Source organism: Temnothorax americanus, unplaced genomic scaffold (genome assembly GCF_048541705.1).
Source record: "Temnothorax americanus isolate GAGA-0224 unplaced genomic scaffold, ASM4854170v1 Scaffold24, whole genome shotgun sequence".
NCBI classification, from domain to species: Eukaryota; Metazoa; Arthropoda; class Insecta; order Hymenoptera; family Formicidae; genus Temnothorax; species Temnothorax americanus.
The window spans coordinates 62,939-84,462 of record NW_027509381.1 but is presented as its reverse complement, the minus strand read 5'-3'; the positions used below and the strand labels follow the sequence as shown (position 1 = coordinate 84,462).

The window sequence follows — 21,524 nt, the reverse complement described above, 5'->3', positions numbered from 1 at the left end:
ATAAAAACGTATTATATTGCATTTGCAAAAATGGGACTTGTTCTATATTGGATATTGTGCCTATATCATGACATTGATGTGGTATTTAGGTCACGGCAAACATTCAAATGCAAGAATCAAGTCATTAGAGTATATTACAGATATTTTTATATCATTTTCTGACAGTTCTGCCGCTGAAGGTAATAATGAATAGGTATTAAGACTGGTAATTGAAGCGATCATAACTTCTTCCACTCACCGTCTCAGAACCTAAAATTATTTTTCTAGTAATGTACATAACAAATATCTACAAAATGATATGTATGTTTCAATACTACTATGCGCCAATATGGCCCATTTTGGGCGAAGTTCTTTAATGATTTGGCACTTGTATATAACGTTTTCTTCTTTTCGGAATCTTTTTTTGTTTCTCGATTGTATTAAAAAAGATCTAAAAAATGTGAATTACATGAAATATATATAAACATACATTTTATTAAAGTTTTACAAATTATAATCGCGATTTAACAAGAAGCTACCAAAACTTTTTTTATGTACGTTCGGCACAGTATATATATATATATATATATATATATATATATGTAAAATATACAAACAGGCTATGTTAAAAGATTCTTGTTTTTAAAAAATACCTAAGTATGTATAACAAACTCCCTTTCTCGAAGGATCATCCCGAAGATTTATGTCTTGATCGATCGTCAATAATACGAACGAAGTACTACTGATCATTTGAAACTAACTCACTTTCCCATCATTGCATTTGTATAACGTAAAGATATAAATCTCCAAAAAAAACGCAACACCGATAGATCTTAAAAATTAATGAGCAACCTCGAATGGACATAAGGAGATTGACGGCGACCTGCTCGACGGCACTCGGAATTCCTGTCGAGTCACTGGACTGGGTTCAATGTCAGCGCATAGGGAAACGAGTCGACCAATTCGGGGAATCTTTCGCGACAGGCGAGAATATCCCGAGAGAGATGTACTCAGATGGAGAACGTGGACACGTGAAGTGTAACGTAGATTTTTTGGTAGAAGCTTCCTGTGGTAGGGGCGGCGGAGTCCGATCTCGTCGTATAAAAGTCTTTGGATCCACTGCTTTGAGAAGAGTCGCTCTTCGTTCGAAAACGTGATCTCAGTAAGGTACGTACGCAGTTGCACGGCCGTATATATCTATATATCACAATAATAAGGAGATATATAAGAAGCGAAAACCGAACATGTTCGACTTTTCGGGAGATTGCTTGTTGTCAAGTTAAAAAAGTATCCCAGCATGTTAAATTTGTTAATAAATGTGATTGCGAATTTTTATCTGGAAATGAAATATATATGATATAAGATCTTCGAAGTGCCCACTATCATGTCACAATTTTATAAAGTTTAAAATTACAAAAATATTTTAACATATTTTATTATAGCACAAATACGAGATGCGATATATATAGAAAGTTTTGTTTTGTTTAAAATTGTCAAAATTTTTAAAAGTTCCAAAAAATTTTATTAATATTTTTGTAATTAAATATTGGATTGTAAGTTAAACCAGAGAATTTACATTTATACAATCAACATTTTTAATTCAATCGTTTATAAAAACTTAAGAATGTTTTAAGTCGCTGAATATAAATCTAACGTTAAAATTAAAAAATTCAGAATAACATATGAAATTCATATAATAAATCAAAATTTTAAAAATGTCGAATTTTTTGCATAAATTTACAATATATGGTTATGGAGTTTTTCAAATTAATAAATACGCAAATATGATGTAAAAATTGACGAATACACAATTGCTAAATGTATAAAATAAATCCATCAGTATTCGCTGAATTATCCGTAGTCCTTAATATAAACCACAAACTCGCATTTAAACACACTCAATATCTCTTCTGAAAAAATAATCTTTAGCTATTAAATCGCTTTAAATCATTTTATCTTTTTAACAATCATTTGTGTCTCTCCTTTCAGATGGCGATGAGATGCATTGTAGTGCTGGTCGCCGTGTTGGCTGTAATCTACGCTCAAGCAGAGTCCGAACCCGTTGGCCAGGATCCGCAGCAGACGTTGGTGGCATCTACAGCATCATCGGAAATCGCGCCGCTGAAATCGGAAACGGTGTCGGGCGAGGTGACCGAGATACAGTCGCGTAACAAAAGAGCGCCGATCCTTCTGAAAAAGGCTCTTTTGGGTGGTGCTCTCCTCGGTGCCGGAGCCTTGGGTGCTGGAGCTCTAGGTGCCGGAGTTCTCGGCGCTGGAGTTCTCGGTGCTGGATTGTACAAGGCTAAATAGTAAGTTAATTCTGAAGAGATGAAATATTGGAAGGGAAAGAACGGTTTTGCTGCAGTACCTGAAAATTTAGCTAGGTACAGAAAAAATAATTTTGTTGGACCGTAAAAATAATTATGTAAGACACTCAAGCTAGTTATTAGAATATTAAAACTTTTTGCAGCATTATATTATCTAAAGCGTCCTTACATAATTATTTTGATGGTCCAACTTATAACTAAGTTTTTAGATACTTTAGTAAGACCGTTCTTTCCGTGAAAGAAAGACAAGAAATTTCAAGTTTTAGATTTGCAAACTAATGCAAATTAAGACGACGTGTCAAGTATAACAAGTATTGCTAAAATTCCTGCTTCATATATAGCTGCAGCCACATTAAATTGTGACATCAAAGGCAAGGAGTTGGGCGAGTCTTGTTCTTTTTTCTCGAAATAGATTGACTGTTTTGCATATCGCCACACGCGTTCGATGATATAAATTAGTGACATGTACCGAAGATCTCTTTTTTTCGACTCGCGGATTAATGGCAGCTGAAATTCTTCATCGATTATCTCATATATTATGCCAAATCTGTCGAGAACAAATTCGACAAAACATCTGTTACAATTTTGGTCGGCAGAACGTCAACAGAAATGTGATAGAAATCTGCTGAATATGACTGAGAAAAGCAGAATTTGCCATTTTGTAACCATTATTTAAATGATATATTCCATTCTGCTCGGTATCTACTTGTTAATTAATACGATCATAGTTTATGCAATCTGCCGCGACATTCTGCTCGAATTTGTTGGCAAACTGCTAGAATTTTAAACTTACTGTTAGGATCTCGACATGAGGTTTTCGTTGGAAATATAGAACACATTCAAATTGATCAATTATATGTATATGGTATATATTCTTTAAAACAGAGAAGAGTAAAAAGTCTTCACACACACACACACACACATATACACATTATAGACCAGTATTCATAGTCAAATCTTATATTTAAGTCCGTCTTAAGTACGATCTTAAGATGCCATTAACCAATCACAGAGCCGTATTAGCATCTTAAGATATTATTATACTTAAGACGGTCTTGAAATAAGATCTGATTATGAATACCGGCCATAGACGCACGCGCACAAAATATATTTTATTGATTTATCAATTTATGCTATCGAGCGCGAATATTATGGCGTACAGGAAATTAATTGAAATTACGGTAATTATTTACAATAGGGCCTTTTCCGAATTTTGATATTTTCTTACGGCTCTCTTGGTAAAAACCTTTGTTGTGACTCTGACAGTGATAATCAATCGGAGGAGCCCGAAAAATATGCACCCTACCTATTTTTTAATCTATATTTTTTGAAGTATTGTTCAATTTTCCACGCAAACGTTTAATTTTCTTTGGTATTTATGCATAAAAGGGGCCCTCTCTCCGATTTGGTTTATTTTTAAATATGTTGTTGGGAGTCTTCCCGAATCATTTCATACATATATATATGGGGCATTCTTTCTCAAAATAGCCACCCCTCTGCACATTTTATTTTTGAAGATAAAATGTTTTACAAGATCTCAAAATTTCCGTCGAAAACTCAATTTTTGGATGCCGTATGGCGATTTTCATTTACATTCAAGGGTGGGGCAGTATGACCAAAATATCGCTCAAACCACCCTAAAAAATAGGAAAGTATGCCAATAACATCTGAAATCTTAGCAGTTTCTATATCATTACACAAAACAACATTTGCAACGCTATTGCTCTTTAATAATAACACATTAAGAAAAATTTAACGGTATATACATTAACAACTACATGACTTTCAAATGACTTTGTACAGAAAAATCTGTATTTAAATTAATTTCATGTTTTTTGCAACGATATAAATACACTTTTAATAATTAATTAAAAACTTCGAAAAAAATACGTACAATTTTTATATACAAAATTTTTAACATGCTTCTTATCTCTTCGATTACAAAAGTGAATTCTTAACTCTCCGGCCCCGCCTTTCTCTCTCTCTCTCTCTCTCTCTCTCTCTCTCTCTCTCTCTCTCTCTCTCTCTCTCTCTCTCGTTCTCTCGTTCTCTCTGTTTCTTTCCTTTTCTTCCTCTCTGTCTTTCTCGACTTTTCATCTTTTTCTTTTAGTTGTCATCTTTAACTTTGTCATATCCAATCATGGAGAACGAAGAAATTATGAACATACGCTATCACCATCTTCATCGTCGACGAATTTACGCACAATATATAAGTTTAATTATTATTTTAAGGCTTACCTCCCTTCCTCTCTCTCTCTCTCTCTCTCTCCCTCCCTCCCTTCCTCTCTCTCCCTCTCTCTCCCTCTATCTCCCTCTCTCTCTCTTTCCCTCTCTTTTTCTGTCTCCTGCTTTACCTCTTGTTCGTCATCTTTAACTTTATCATCACATCTAATCGCGGAGAAAAATCATTACGAAGAAACATGTTATCACCAACTTAGGGCCAGTTCCACAAATGTCGGTTAACTCTTAACCTTAAGTTAACTCACTCTTCGTCTCTTTCTAAGGGGGACGTTAGAAAGAAACAAAGAATAAGTTAACCTGAGATTAAGGGTGCTGTCACATGGCAGTCAGAAATTCGGAAAACGGAATCTCGGACAAGTAACGGAGAGGGGGTCTAGCAATCAGAGTCAGCTCGATCGGTGCGATTTTTCAAGGGCCGGGCTCCCCATGGAACAACTTTTACGGAAAACTGAATGGCATTCTAACCTTAACATATTTTTAAATTAAAGAAATTTCTATATAATTTTAGAGTATAATAAAAAATACGTTAAAGCTTTATTTTTTAATAGACTCTACTACTACGGTAAGTATCTTTTTTCTTCTAAAACAATAAAAATAATTTTTTCAATTTTTACTTATTCTGGAAATATCAGTCCATGGAGAGCCCAGTCACAAAAATCATTACTTTTCCGAGATTCCGTTTTCCGAATTTCTGACTGCCATGTGACAGCACCCTAAGAGTTAACCGACGTTTCTGTAACTCGTCGACGATTAATAAGCCAGTTCCACAAACGTCGGTTAACTCTTGCGACATCAACTTTCAGATATTCAGTTAATTATCCCTTTGCGCGAACTAAATTAACATCAATTAACGCATACATACAAAAATTTCACACATTTTTACTGTCAGAAAGATTCGTCGAAAGTCCATCGTTGCTATTAATTCAATTTTCACGATGTTAAGGAGGTTTGATCATTACTTGTGAGTAAAAAATGCGATTGCAAAGCAATTCCCGAGTCGTTGACGCTCTCATACCCCAATATGTTTGTTAATATTCTATACACTAATAAAATTGACGAAGAATATAGCACATAAGTAGCATCCATAATTCATTATACTAATATTGCATATAATTCGGGATCGCTGTAATGACATTTATTTTAATCGCATTTTTGACTCACAAGTAACGATCGAACCTCCTTAATCGGATTTCATAAGTTTGTCGAATCATACCGAATGTCCGCTGAAGTTATTAGAATGAAAATATCAAAGATTCTCGATTAAATGTCGTAATCTTTTCCTTAGTCTTGCTGGCGGATATGGTGGATATGGCGGATATGGCGGACATGGTGGATATGGCGGATATGGCGGACATGGTGGATATGGCGGATATGGTGAATATGGCGGATATGGCGGATATGGTGGATATGGTGGATACGATGGATACGGATATTCCCACAGTTATCCCAACTACCATTATCATTACCATAACCATCCCCATTATCATAATTACTACCCTCATTACCACCACTACAGTTACGGACCAGGTTACGGCTATTGGTAAAAATTGACTGACTTCAATGCATTATAAGTAAGTTTATGATATATTATATATTATAAAAATTATTTTTCTTGTTTTGCTGGATTGTTATTTTTCAATATAATTTATATCAATAAAAAAACCACTTTATTATTAATAATATACATATATACAGGGTGATCCAGTAATACTTATACAAACCAGAGAGAAACCTGAAGGCGGTCACCGGACGGCAACCGGAAGTCATGTCCTGATACTACTCCCTGAAAAAGTGGACGTCAACTATACGTCCCGTTACGCTCGGTAACGGTACATGGCTCATGTCCGAACTACTCAGATGGAAGATAACTCTAGTCGAGATGATCTTGATCCTTGTCTCATTTATTCATCTATTCATCTCATCTGATTCTCATCTGGACTACCTTTCATCTGAGTAGTTCGGACATGAACTATAGCACATACGAACCATGTATGTACCGTTATCGAGCGAAACGGACGTAGTTGACGTCGACTTTCTCAAGGGACAGGTCGAAAATGCGACTTTTGCCGGCTTCAGAAAGATCAAAAGGATGGCCGCTCTCATGCCGTTTCTCTATGTACAAACTTTGGAGATGAGTTTTCCACACATAAACAAGAAAAAATGTCATATAAACGAGGGCTATTCAAAAAGTTCCCGAACTTTGTCTTTATAATTTTTGGAGGTTTATTTTATAACTTATTTAGTCAGCTTAGTCAGAAGGAGATAAGGCTGACTAAGGTCCGTATTCATAGTTGGATCTTATTTCAAGACTGTCTTAAATAATGTCTTAAGATGCTAATACGGCTCTGTGGCCGATATTTATAGTCGGATCTTATTTCAAGACTGTCTTAAGTAATGTCTTAAGATGCTAATACGGCTCTGTTGATTGGTTCATAATATCTTAAGATCGCACTTAAGACGGTCTTAAATATAAGATCCGACTATGAATACCGACCTAAGTTGTAAGTAAACTCCAAGACCAAGTTCGGGAACTTTTTGAACAGTCCTCGTATTGTAGGGGAGACCGGGGCTAAACCGTCATTTTTTTTTCGGTGCCGATTTTTAACAACAAAATAAATAATTTTAGTTAAATGTGGTATACCACTGTAAAGAGTGAACCTTTAGCTACAAAATTTATATAGGAAATTTTTATCTACGTCGCTTTGTTTAACAGGTATAGAGCAAAAACGACAACGGTGGAAAAATTGAAATCTCAAAAATGCCGGAGTTTAACCGTCACCCCCCGGGGCTAATCCGTCACACTGCATTTTCAATACATATATATATTAATAATTGTTTTTAAGAAAAAAATATAAAAATTTATTTAAAATTTTACTGCTCAGTGTGTCGCCAATTCTCTTATTTGAGGCGAGTCAGTAAGGACGACGCTCGTTCTTCGTTCTTCATGAGTCGGCTGTCTCGGAGCGGCTTCAGGAATACTTTCAAGCGTCGTTGCGCTCAAATTCCTCCACAATATATGTATCACCATAATGAGACATGGATAAAGCCATGGGATCGACTTTGTCTTCGTTCTGATCGGCTGCGTCCGAGTCGGTTGCGTTGAGGTAGACTTTTTCGGGATCAACGAAAATAAAAGGGTACTCCTTATCCGTAACGCTGTTCGTCAAAAATTCGTATTCCTGGAAAATGTCCGGGTTGAATGGAGAAATTCCAGTGCATTCAAACCCGGACACAATATTTTGATACGTTACGGCAAATGGTAGTGCCTTAGCCACGATTCCGGGGATGTCGTACATCGTCATTGTCCTGCCAGGATTCGATGTCATCCAGTTATCGCACTGTGCGTTTACACATTTCTTTAACGGGTCGTAGATGGTGCGTTTCAACGGTTGCAGCTTATGCGAACAATGCGGCGGTGATGATAGGACAATGATTCCATTCGCTTTACAATAGTCGAGTCCAGCGATGGACAAATGTAATTCGTGATTGTCGAGTTCGCACAATATACAGGTTCCGAGATATTTTATTTGACGGTTCAACCCCGTTGACGGTTTAGCCCCGGTCTTCCCTATATATGTCCAGAAATGCCTAATTTATGAGTTATAATCGAAAGATTATATTCGACAAAAACTGACAGAATACATCTATAATGACACATGACTATATATGTAATATATCTTCAGTTCAATCTGTTTATAATTCATAACAAATGCTCAAAATGTCTTCCATCCACCTGCTTCAATGGTAAATTAGTTTATTGGCTAATTAGCTCAAATATATACTATTCGATACGCGTATCAAAAGATCGGTGTAAACTAGGCCAATGCTTGTAAATGGACTTGTCAGATCATGGATTGTCGCACCTTTTAAAAGATGATGATTTCGCAGACATTTATGATGCGTTGGTGAAGCGCACCTCTCTTTATTTGTAATTTCAATTGCATAAATTAGGGCTTTTAAGTTTTAAGTGTCTCCACAAATGAAAATCTAATAGATTTAGGTCAGGCAATCGTAGTAGGTGCAGATCTGAAATGTAATCTTTCGATTATAACTCAATGCATGACATTTTTTCCTTATTTATATGTGGAAAACTCACTCCCAAAGTTTGTACAAGTATTTCTGAATCACCCTGTATATACATATATATATATATATATGTATACAGGGTTGTTTATTTGAAAAGTTTCCACCTCAATATCTTCTAAAATCTGAAGTATGCGTTGTATGAAAAAATTTTCCGATAAAAGTGGAATAGTTTCGAAGGGGACATATTTTGGTCGTTTTTTTTTCTAGATAGCGCTGCCGCCAAAAAGATATAAAGGTCACCTTTACTTTTTTAAATGAAACTACTGTTCATTTCTAAACACCTACAATTGTAGCTCACTTAAAGATGAATACAATGATGATAGACATTCAAGGTCATTCAAGGTCACAGACATAAAAAAGTTGAAAAACAAAAGTTTATTGTCCATACTTGAATGCGCATCCATGGGCATTAATACACATCCTAATAATTTACTCTCTGAACCTTTTCACCTCTGATAGGGTATTTGACTGAATGTTACAATTATTATTCTTCTTTCCATCTCGTCTGGTATCGTGTATTCAACTTGAGAAATTTAATTTTTTACCTAACCCTATAAGATGTTTTGAAAATGTTTCGGTGTCAGCTACAGGAATATGCAATAAAAACGTACGGGTTTCCATTAAAAAATTTAAAGTTAACCTTGACAGGGGAGGCGGTTTCAAGTTAATCGTAAACAAATATCATTTGTCTCACTTGATATTCTACAACTTTTGTCTGAAACGTTTTTCCGTATCTTCCATATTTTTCGAGATATTTGCCTGAGGCAATTAAAATGTATGTATATGTCGTAGACAAATAGTTATTTTACGAAAACAGCTTTTGACTTAGGCAAATGCTATCTGCCTGGTCAAATGGCTTTCGCCCATTTATTTTTATGTTCAAATACTATTTTCCTAGTTAAATGCTATTTTCCTAGGCAAGTGCTATTTGACTGAACCGCTGTTAGGCAAATGGTATTCAGCAAAGCATATGCATTGATGCATTTCAAGTAAGTACACATATATAGGCGGAGGAAGAGCTCCGCCTGCGGCTCCCTCACATAAAAAACTAATCTAACTCCAAGCCTATTTCTATAAACGGTAAATATTTAGTATTAAAGAGAGCCATCCCTAATTTCCATAATTTTGAAATATGTTGTCAATATCATTACTTTAAATAATAATGTTGCGAAGGTTTTAATCGGATCGTTGCTTATTAAAAGTTAGGTAATTGTTTAGAAAAACTTACAGCTCCTCACCTCCAATATTGGTAAAATTATGCTCATTCGATACGTTTTGTACGAAACGAAAGAATATGTTGTGTGGGTGGAAAAGTGTATGCGTGGATGCAGTGGGTTCCGCCCCGGTGCGGGGGGTTCCACCTCCAAATAAACTTTCCAACACAGCTGTTGTGGGTGGAAAAGTGTATGTGTGATCATACATGTGTGATCCACCCGCCAACAATTAGGTTGGGTTAGGTTAGTTTTATGGAGATAGAGCCCTCCACAGAAGGGGGGGCGAAACTTACTGCATCCAAGCATACACTTTTCCAACAACACAACAATTGGTTGGTAACACATGGTCTATATACAGTATCATAGAATTATAAATACCATTCATTATATTTTTCTTTGTTAATAACTTTTTAATAAGCAACGACCCCTAACTAAAACCTTCACAACATTACTCAAGGTGATGACCATGACAACATATTTCAAAATTATGAAAATTGGGGGTGGCTCCGTAATACTAAATATTTACCCTAAAAACTTGAAATTATAAAATTTGGTCGAAATAGGCTTGGAGTTAAATTAGTTTTTATGCAGGAGAGGGACTACTGCGGGTCTTACGCCTACAGGTGTACTGTCTATATAGTGTCTATACACACATTAACAAATTACTTTCCTTAGTATTGACACAAACTGTTATACTTCTCATCAGTTGTACATTTGTTAATATCTTTTTAATAAATAGCGACGGCTAAAATCATATTTACGCTTTCTAAAACATAAAATTGTATACATACTTTTCCATATACCAACTATTCTCTGCTTTTAACATGGCGTACATACATCTGCAGTGAATATCTATGCCCTGTTGCAAAAGACCGATAGAAACTTCTAGACAGCGATAGAAAGTCTATCAGATTCTATCTGGTTTATCAGTACAACAAAATTGAGACTTTGACAATTGATTTGTATTTATCGGAATCTATGAGCACGCGGTCACTATGAGGATAATCTGTTACGGAATGTATCCGATTCTATTGTTTTCATGTGCATGATGGATTATATTAAGATTTACGAATGTGCGATTTATTGGATTCAAACAGCATCGACACACTGATCGACAGCTGTGTATACTTATATGCAGTTATCGATTTTATTTGAATATTTTTCTATACGTATTTACATATGTTGTAAATTGATAGGTTTTGAACATACTTTGACTGTTTTTGACTGATTTGTCATTTTCCCCTTTTTCCCCTTTTTCACGTTACATTTCTTTTTTTTTACCGATAATATATCGTACTCACATTTCTTTACTGCTGTGTACTCGGACTTGCCGCTATCATCGGTTACGCTTCTTTATAAGATTTGTGTTCCATTATTATTTCGCTGAACTAATCGAACTTTGTGAGTCGGGTCGAGTCAGCAAATCGAATACGCTATAAGTGATTTTCGTATAAAAATTATTAAATGTATTTGACAATTTAACAATTTATTTATCACGATAGAATAAATAGATATTACAAAATCATTAAACAGTAATGCATATTTATTTAAAAATTATTATAATATTGTTAAAAATTATAAGTATTAATTTTAATATATTTATTTGATGTAAAAACTGTTTATAATTAGAAAGTAATTATTTTTTAATTTTTAAAATATCGATCATTTTGTTTATTTCTATAACGTATTTTTTACTTGGTTTCACGTTTATAACGTTTGTTTACAACGATTGAAAACATTCTCGTCCTAAAGTAACTGCATCGGAAAAATCAAATGTAAACTGATACAAACTAGAGTGAGGTTTTCACAAAACAAAAATGCATATACCGATAGGTGCAGATAAAAAAATTATTTGCAAATACGGATAAATCGTCGAATGACTATTTTTCGACCCGAGAATCCATATAGCGACGATTGAAGGCAGTCTCATCTATAAAAGTGGCTACATTTGAAGAATCCAATGTAAACTAATACTTAATTAACCCGTATTTACTGATACAAACTAGAGTGAGGTTTTCACAAAGCACAAATGCATACCGATAGGTGCAGATAAAAAATTGTTTGTAAATACGGATAAATCGTCGAATTACTAATTTTCGACCCGAGAATCCATATAGCGACCGATTGAAGGCAGTTTCATCTAGAAAAGTGACTGCATTGGAAAAATCCGATGTAAACAGACACTTATTTAACCGTATTTACTGATAAAAGAATCGAATTTGTATTGAGGTCGAACTTTTCACAATACGAATATGTGCATATAAAAAGTACTTTGCAGATACGGATTCACGCTCTTTGAACCAAAGATACTTTTTAAATATGACAGTCCATATACAGAATGATTGCTGCCGAAATCTGATTAAAACATATACGTTCCTCTATAATCTCTATATATTGATCGTGTTGTAAGTCCTGATAAAATCCTAGCTTGTAAGTGCAAGTTTATTCCGATTGAGTTCAATAAAAAATTTAAATTTTAAGGTATGTGCAATTGCTGATTAAAAACAATCAAATCATTAAAATTATTTGCAATTGCAGATAAAAGACGACCAAAGTTTGAAGAATATCTGCAATCTCAGATTGACCTGCGTCGAGTTTCTTTGGAGTTCTATCTGTTTGTATGAGTTGTAATAGATACATATAAAATTTTATTGAATCAACAAATTCCAAAAATCATCAATTCTATCAGAAGTTATGAGAGATTCCAAGGACAAAAACACATTATTTTCAGATAGAATATATTTTTTTTTATCAGTTTCTATCGGTTCTTTGCAACAGGGTGTTCAGCATAAATAGGTTTTCAGCTTGTTTGTGCTAAAAAAAAGGTTACATATTCTTCTATAGTTCCCCCGATTGTACTGTCGGGGTCACAACAAAGATTTTTACAAAGATAGTCGCAAAAAATATCAGAATTCAGAAAAGGTCCTATTCTAAATAATTACCTAAAAATTTCCATTTTCCTAAAAAGTGTTCAGGCAAATGCTATTTGCCTAGGAAAATAGGATTTAAACACAAATAAACGAGCGAAAGCCAACTATTTGTCTACGGTCTACGATATATATACTTTGCGATATATATATATATCGCAAAGTATGTACCTTTCGTATATATATATATTTTATATATACGAAAAAGACATAGTTGCTTTTTTAAGAAAAAGTATGCAGATGCGTGTTGCAAATTACATATTTTTTCTTAAAGGAACTATGCCTTTTTTCATACCAATTGATTTGTCTTATTATTCTGTGCATAAAAGTATTAAGGTAACATTACCGAAAACTTGATGTTTTACAAGATATTTTGTATTTTATGTCAAAATACTAGAACTTTCAAGCCTCATAACTCAAAAAGTACTTGATACAAAAATACTTTCTTATAGTGTTTTGGAAAGCTCTCGACATAAGCTACAAGAATATGCATTGAAAAATAGGGGTTTCCATTTAAGAAATTAAAGGTGTCGTTCACGTGAGCTTTAAACGACCATCCAAGGTCAATGGCACCATCTTATGTCCCCTTTCGAGCCAAACAACTTTTGTACGAAACATTTTTCCGTATGTTTCATATTTTTCGAGATATTTGCCTGCATCTTTTAAAATGGGCCACCCTGTATATATATATATTATAAAGATATCAATTATATTTAAGGTCAACATTGCGAGAAAAATGCAATGTCTGCTTTTTTGTCACTCTTTGTATATCTTAATCAATGTAGTAATCAATGTTTTTTCTTCTAGATCTCGTCTTGATGAATGGAACTACCTATCATACAACTTATTGGTACCTTTTGTTTATTGTTATTATTTATTAATGACAAGAGTTATCTTTTTTTACACAATGTGCGATATTTATGTATCGTATACGTTTTTTTTATAGATCAAATGTATCTATTATAATACACATAATGCCTTTGAAGTACTGTGAATGATAAAAGTAGAATAAAAGTTCTAAATAAAACCGATAATACAAGATGAATCGACCAGCCGTAATTATTATTGTCCAACATATCTTCCAAAAAATTATTTATAGTAGTACAATAAGAATAAAAAATATCCTCCTTTGTGCTAAACAACACATTTTATTCAAATATATTTCATGGATTTCATAAGAAATACAATAATTAAAAAACACACATGTATCGTTTTTTTACACATTGTACAGTAAAATATACAATACGGTATATCAAACATCTAATATATTTAATTCTGCTAATCTGTATTGTCGCGTTTGAATATTTCTGATAAGAACGATGTTAGATTTTTCGTCAATCATTCTGAGTAATGAAGGCAATGCGATATATCCGATGCCGATACTCTTTGCTTGGCTGAACGAAAAGTTCCCTAATGTTATATATCCCATAACTTCTCTATCGCAAGAATGACGAACTTCTGTACATTTTGAAAGATACAATTCTGACATTTTTACCGATTGATCAGATATAATTTTACAGTGAGATAAGACTGTTGTACTTTTATCTTCGTTCAACTTTCCAGTAGATTCTTTCAGTAACTTCAACGCATTATTTTTCGACGCTCGATTCCATCGAACTCTTTGTCGCCTTAATCGTTTTAATAGTATCAAATGATTCTTTCGTAATGTTTTACGAATTTTTTCGTTCGAATCACTGTGACATTTTTCTACAGGTCCAAGCCATTTCTTATTGTTTTCAAACTTCTTCAAATCTTCGAATGTCGGCATACATATGATTGCGAATTTTTTTGGCGATCCTTTTCTCACCATAGATATTTGAACGCGTATCAGACAATTTTTATAATCATTTAAATCTGGAATATTAGATTGCGTATTTTCGATAAATAATTTTGAATTTCTACTTTTGGCAGGACAAATATCTGCTTGTAAAAGTAACAAGAGCTCGCGATTCCGTAGAACATAAAAGTCTTCGTTGCCGGACCAGTCTTTCGTCAAATTTTTCCAGTCGCAAAAGAAAGGGCTAGAAATTCCGAGCTTGACAAAATTAACTCTTCTATTTGGTGGATAACGGAAATATTTTTTAGTCAATTCCTCTTTTGTAATCAATGCCTCTCTCGTATACGCAGGACTATCAGGATCGTTAATATCGGGTGTATCTAGATTCAAACTTTCAAAAGCTATCGATTTTGATTCTTGAAGCCCACCTACTCTTGAACATTGCATTAAGAATGCAAGCCAAAACGGCATTGCCCATCTGGCTGGTACAATAACATCTATACCAGAACCAAAACCTGTCAACATACATTGTGTTCTTAATTATAAATCATATAATCAAAGAAAAAAATTAAATAAAAATGTCATAAATATCTATGTAAAATTAGCTTTTTTAATGTATAGTTCTAATTTTTTTAGTTGTTTTTTATTTTAAAAAGGTTTTTAAAGAAATTTCATAGTTTTAGAAGGAAAATATAATGTACATATAACAAATTTCATATAGCATTTCTTAGAAAAAAACATGAGTATTTATATATATTTTTATGAAATCATATAATTTTTTATAATTGTAATTCAATTCTTCTAATTATTTTATAAAATAATTATTAAAACGTTCTGTAGTAAAATTATACAAAAAATTAACAGCATATAAAATAATTTTATACTTTGTTAAAATAAAATATAAAATATTTCATAAATATTCATTTTACGACAAACTTTATCTTGATATACTTTAATATACAAACTAATGAAATAAATCAACGATATGAAGAGATTGATGTGAAGAGAATGTATAATTGTTAATTGCATTAAACAAGTATATAATTACAAATCACATATTTGGGCAATTGTGTTTGCAATAATGTATTTTTATTTAACTTAACTGTATATTTTTATTAATTATAATTGTTACGACGTTTCGACCATGGGTTTTAGTCCTTTTCAATCAATGTAACTTATGAAATATAGTATACAGGGTGATTCAAAAATACTTGTACAAACTTTGGGAGTCAGTTCTCCATACATAAGCAAAAAAGGAAAGGCGGTAATTATGCATAAAAGCGACGTCCTCTCCGATGACCTTGACCTTGACATATGTTGTGAAGGTCAACCTACTGAGTGACCTTCAAAAGGTTTTAGCCGTCGGTCATTATTTATTAAAAAGTTATAAACAAAAAAGTTTGAAAAATATAGCAGCTATTTTGAGTTTTGGAAGGCATAAACGACTAATATAAACGTCTTTTTTTTAAATGACGCGCTTTACTAATATTTAACTGTTTAAAGCGCGTCACTAATCTACGTAGGTTAGATTACGCGCTTTAAACAGTTAAATATTAGTAAAGCGCGTCATCTAATCTATGTAAGTATTCACTGCATTAACAAAAAGACTTCAATTTATCAACAATTTACTGCTTTAAATATTGTATTTTGGTAAAGCAGCGACTTTCTCGCGAAATAAAGTATTCTCTGCTTTAAAAAAAAGACGTTTATATTAGTCGTTTATGCCTTCCAAAACTCAAAATAACTGCTATATTTTTCAAACTTTTTTTGTTTATAACTGTTTAATAAACAATGACCGATGGCTAAAACCTTTTGAAGGTCACTCAGTGGGGTGACCTTCACAACATATGTCAAGGTCAAGGTCATCGGAGAGGACGTCGCTTTTATGCATAATTACCGGAAAGTCATATATACATATGTCTTGAAATATCTTATATATGAATTACAATCGAAAGATTACATTTCAGGCACACACGTTTGCCTAACCTAAATCCATTAGATTTTTATCTATAGGGACACTTAAAAGCCCTAGTTTATGCAACTGAAATTACAAATGAAGAGACGCTTCATTAACGCATCACGAATACTTACCTACGAAATCATCCGCAACCATCATGGGATTTTTAAAAGGGTACGACAGATCATGATCCAATGTGTCCATGTATGCATTGAAGCAGGTAGAGGATATTTTAAGTATTTGTTATGAATTATAAATAAATAAATAAATTGAAGATACATTACGTTAATCATGTGTTATTGTAATTGTATTTTGTCAATTTTTTGTCGAATGTAATCTTTCAATTATAACTCATAAATCACAGGCATTACCGGACATATGTATATATGACATTTTTTCTTGTTTACGTATGGAGAACTCATCCCTTGTTTGTACGAGTACTTCTGAATCACACTGTATATTAGCAAGTTACAGAGAGAAAAACCGAAACCTTTGGCCGAAACATCGTGACAATTATAATTTAATAAAGGTAGCCAATTAGGTCAAATAAAAAATCGTTATTGTTAATTATTTACTGGCAAGGTAAAAGTTTCTGATTTGGTTTGTATTCTATTGATATTGTGTTTGTATTATATTGATACAGTCAGCTCATTATTCTGTATATAAAAATATTAAAGTTGGGTTATTAAAAAATGTTTTACGATACAATATGTTACATAATTGATGTTAAAATATATTAAAATAAAATACAAAATATTCCATAATAAACTATTAATTTCATTATGACACTTTACTTAAAATTATAAAATAATTAAAACAAAAAGGATATTAACCCTTATGTCAATACCCGGAATGTGCGACGTTGTTCAATACCCGGGCACCGGATATCATTGCCACCTTTGACTAGAGAGGATACGGCCTTAGAGGCGTTCAGGCATAATCCCACGGATGGTAGCTTCGCACCACCGGCCGCTCGACCAAGTGCGTGAACCAAATGTCCGAACCTGCGGTTCCTCTCGTACTGAGCAGGATTACTATCGCAATGACTGGTCATCGGATGCCCCCATCTGTGTATATATGATGTTTGCATGAAAATTTCTTTATTACCGCCCGGATCGTCGCTATTTGAACTTTTTACTATCAAAATATGTAATGAACTTTTTGTTTCAATACCCGGAAGTAAAAAAATTATTATCTTGAAGTTTACCTATTTGATTCTAATACCCAGAGTACCCGGGTACCCACTTTTAAGAATATGAGTTTTATTATAGTTATTGACTAAATTAATTTATAAATAATTGTTTTGTATTAATTTACCATTCCTATAACCATATTAATTATTTATAAATTAATTTAGTCAATAACTATAATAAAACTCATATTTTTAAAAGTGGGTACCGGGTACCCTGGGTATAGAATCAAGTAGGTAAACTTCAAGACGATAATTTTTTTACTTCCGGGTATTGAAACAAAAAGTTCATTGCATATTTCGATAGTAAAAAGTTCAAATAGCGACGATCCGGGCGGTTATAAAGAAATTTTCATTCAAACATTAAAAATTTTACCCATATATGCACAGGTGGGTACCCGGGTATTGACATAAAAGTTAATTTTAGAATAATTAAAACAAAAAAGATAACATTGATATCTCACAAAAAATGTGGAATAAAAATTTATTACACATATTGTATTTATTAAAATTAAGAAATTTTTATTTTAAATATTTTTCTCTAAAATATGAAAAATACTGGTAAAATAACTTCGGTAATATATGAAAATAGTTTATCTTACGTATATTACTAATAATAATATATTCAAAATTGTACATATTACATACCTGTAATAGTTCCAGATTTCTGAATAAGAAGTATAGGTATCTTTGCCATAATATCCTCATTATAATATTGGTCATTTGATACACCAGGTACAAGACATTCACTTCTAAGCTTATTTATAATGCCTATGGGCATGCAAGAACTGCTTACAATATGGCGTATTTCTGAATCCCAAATAGGAGAACAGTTGGAATTAGTTATTGGCCGATCAATAGGAATTGATCGAGAAAATGTTTCTGTTACTTCAGTATTACATTTTGTTCTTTTCTCAGGTAAGTAGAAGCGTGGATCTAAAACAGTTACTCCAATAATCATATTTGTTGGCAAGTGATTTGGTGATTCCAAAGACTTGAATATTTGCCACAATTGTTCTTGCACCTTGAAAGCCTCCATATTTTCTTGTTTTTTATAGTAACTAATATACCATGTCTTTTTACTAAGTTCTATATTCAAATATTTGGAAATTGTAGTATTTTCTTCATTTATTTCATCAATTGCCATCTCCTCCATAGGCTGCACAACATTGTTGTCTACTGATATTTTACTCGTATCTATCGTTTTGCTGCTTAACGAGCTATCGTTATCTTTTAGAACAGTGAAATCCGAGCAAAGATTTAATTTATTTAAGGACGGCAATTGTAATGCCTGTGTTAATACATTTAGAGTCAATGTCCCATGAAGTCGAAATCTATTTAATGTATTTCTTAATATGATCATTTTACAACCTGCATCATTCGTGTATAAATGATTTAAATTGTAGATAATATCGGTTGCATCTTGCTCAGTCTTGTTCTGCTTAAATTCAAAACTTGCTATAATTTCACTAAGGAAATCGTCGTAAAAAGCAGGATGTACCCAAATCCAAATAGTTTTAATATCTGTTTGGATATTTGATTTGTTTGGTCGATAGAAAAAAGTCACATTACCAATAGGAAAACGTGGGTAACCATCTTTCCTGAAGAACATCAAAGTACCTTCTCCATGGCCATTAATATATTTTTTCGCTACAAAAGTTAACTTAGATGGATTACAATGCGCTCTTAAAGTTGTCTTTAATAAGTTTTCCTTCCCTGTTATCTCAATGCAAGTGTAGTAAGAAATATCTTGTAGAAGGCAATATTTTGCGGCAGATCGATAATTAGCTTTAAAACACTTGTCGTTTGGATGACTCGCAATTCTATATCTCCATTTGTCAATCATGTGAAAACGTCTTGCGTGCCAAATGTGTGTTTCTAACCAGATTTTATTACGTTGTCTGCAACTGTATTCAGAAAGTAAATTGTGTGGTCTTCTACGATACTTTCGAGATAGTCGCTTGTTTATTGATGGTAAATCTTTGCCATTTCCTGATTTTGCCATTTGTGCCAAATGTGCCTCTCGCAATCTACGAGGCAATCTTTTGACATTATGAGACATGACACGTCTACGCATATATACAGGCAGCTTTTGAAATATTAACTTGGTTTGTTTAGGATTTTCTGTAAGAATATCACAGAATAATCATAAATATTTAACATAACATAGATTAGAATCATCCAGAGATAAAGAGTCACAGACTGTGACATTATTTATATTTGTGAAAAATATCTAATTATAAAATTGAAAAGTATCTTAATTATGTAATTTATTTTCATTTCATAAACGTGTAATTTGTTTCAATAGTGATCAATATTTCCTAAATGTTTGATAAAATGTTAGGGAATTTTTTACATTTTGAAATAATGGGTGCATTCAGCCGATACTCCGCTAGCCTAGCAATCGTAAGCAGTCGCTCGTTTTCGCTCGTTTCCTCTCCTTTTAATCCATTGGGTCAAAGGAGAGGAAACGAGCGAAAACGAGCGACTGCTCACGATTGCTAGGCTAGCGGAGTATCGGCTGAACGCACCCATTCTTTATACAAGTTGGATGACTTATATTTTTTTTCTTAGATATTCTAATAATTTTTACCTTAAATTAAGATAAATTTAATTAAAAAGTAAAAATTACACTTGAAAATTATTCTAAAAAATAAAATTTTACTTTTGTATGTTAACAGCTGTTTTTATGAAAAAAGCTTATTTTCAAAAACTTGGAAGCATTCTAAAACTATTTATCTATATACCTATCGAAGATGTCATCGCAGAAATTTCATAGGCTCGTGAAGAGATAAAGTTCATAACAGACACCTCATGAGGGAGCGACTGGAACCCTCCCAAGAACTCATCAAATTGCTTCTTCTTCATGATATTTAGTTTTGTACCACCTTTTTCTTATATAGCGAACGTATTATTATCATCAACAACTGTTAAGCCCCTTGCACAATGCCAGGCAACAGGCAATAGGAACTGATAGGAACAGGAAATAGAAAATAAAAATCAGAAATCAGTATAAACGCAGAATAAACAGTGACACAGGCAATACGCTAGATGCGAACCGCAGGGGTGGCGACGAAAGCGCTATCTGGGCGGCACAATTCTACAGTTTTTGGGTCTATTCCTTTTCACGTACGCTACGTTTACGCGAGCGTTATACTTCTGTAGTAATTTACGATAATTCGTTCGCGTAAACGGGATTTTGTAGTAACTCACGATAATTTACGCCGCGTAAACGGGTAAATTATCGTAAGTTACTACAGAAGTAACGCTCGCGTAAACGTAGTAATTAGATGCGTACCGCATCATACCGCATCGCATCTATACTACGTTTACGCAAGCGTTACTTCTGTAGTAACTTATGATATATCATACGTTTACGCGGAGTAAATTATCGCAAGTTACTACAAAATCCCGTTTACGCGAAGGAAAATCTCGTTTACGCGAAGGAATTATCGTAAGTTACTACGAAAGTAACGCTCGCGTAAACGTAGTACTAGACTGGGAGGATGAGGCCCGGTTTCACCAACGTGATTTTAATCTAATCGGTCGAAGAGTCGGCAGGGTCATGTTCCAAAACCATCCAAAACTCACTCTGGGTAACTAATATCTATAGTTTACGTCACGTATTGTACATACACTATAGCATTTTAGTTAACTAGAGTTACTAGAGTGAGTTTTGGAACATGACCCAGGAGACACAATGGAGACCAATGGAGACCTCTGTCGGGTTGGCTTAGCTGCGAATGGCTGCGAGTCCGTATTTTATTTACTATAAATTTTTAAGAGCAAAAATGCAAAATCGGGTTCTTTAGCGTACTATAAATAGA

General features: G+C 33.4%; 3 protein-coding genes across 3 annotated transcripts; 1 reads left to right on the top strand and 2 right to left on the bottom strand.

Annotated features, from left to right (window-relative positions):
• Positions 1–1,058: 1,058 nt before the first annotated feature.
• Positions 1,059–13,819, top strand: LOC143898794 (uncharacterized). The gene is made up of 4 exons (XM_077408515.1): positions 1,059–1,146; positions 1,969–2,288; positions 5,833–6,118; positions 13,582–13,819. Exons 2-3 carry the CDS (start codon positions 1,969–1,971, stop codon positions 6,089–6,091), a joined length of 579 nt encoding a protein of 192 aa, XP_077264641.1. The 5' UTR covers positions 1,059–1,146; the 3' UTR covers positions 6,092–6,118; positions 13,582–13,819.
• LOC143898797 (uncharacterized) lies at positions 6,148–11,753 on the bottom strand. Its single transcript, XM_077408519.1, has one exon. It carries the CDS (start codon positions 7,871–7,873, stop codon positions 7,529–7,531), a length of 345 nt encoding a protein of 114 aa, XP_077264645.1. The 5' UTR covers positions 7,874–11,753; the 3' UTR covers positions 6,148–7,528.
• Pop1 (POP1 ribonuclease P/MRP subunit) lies at positions 13,816–20,722 on the bottom strand. Its single transcript, XM_077408511.1, has 3 exons — positions 20,445–20,722; positions 18,346–19,821; positions 13,816–15,066 (listed from the first exon to the last, which is right to left on the bottom strand). The coding sequence occupies exons 1-3, from the start codon at positions 20,563–20,565 to the stop codon at positions 14,027–14,029; spliced, it is 2,637 nt and encodes an 878-aa protein (XP_077264637.1). The 5' UTR covers positions 20,566–20,722; the 3' UTR covers positions 13,816–14,026.
• Between the last annotated feature and the right edge of the window lie 802 nt (positions 20,723–21,524).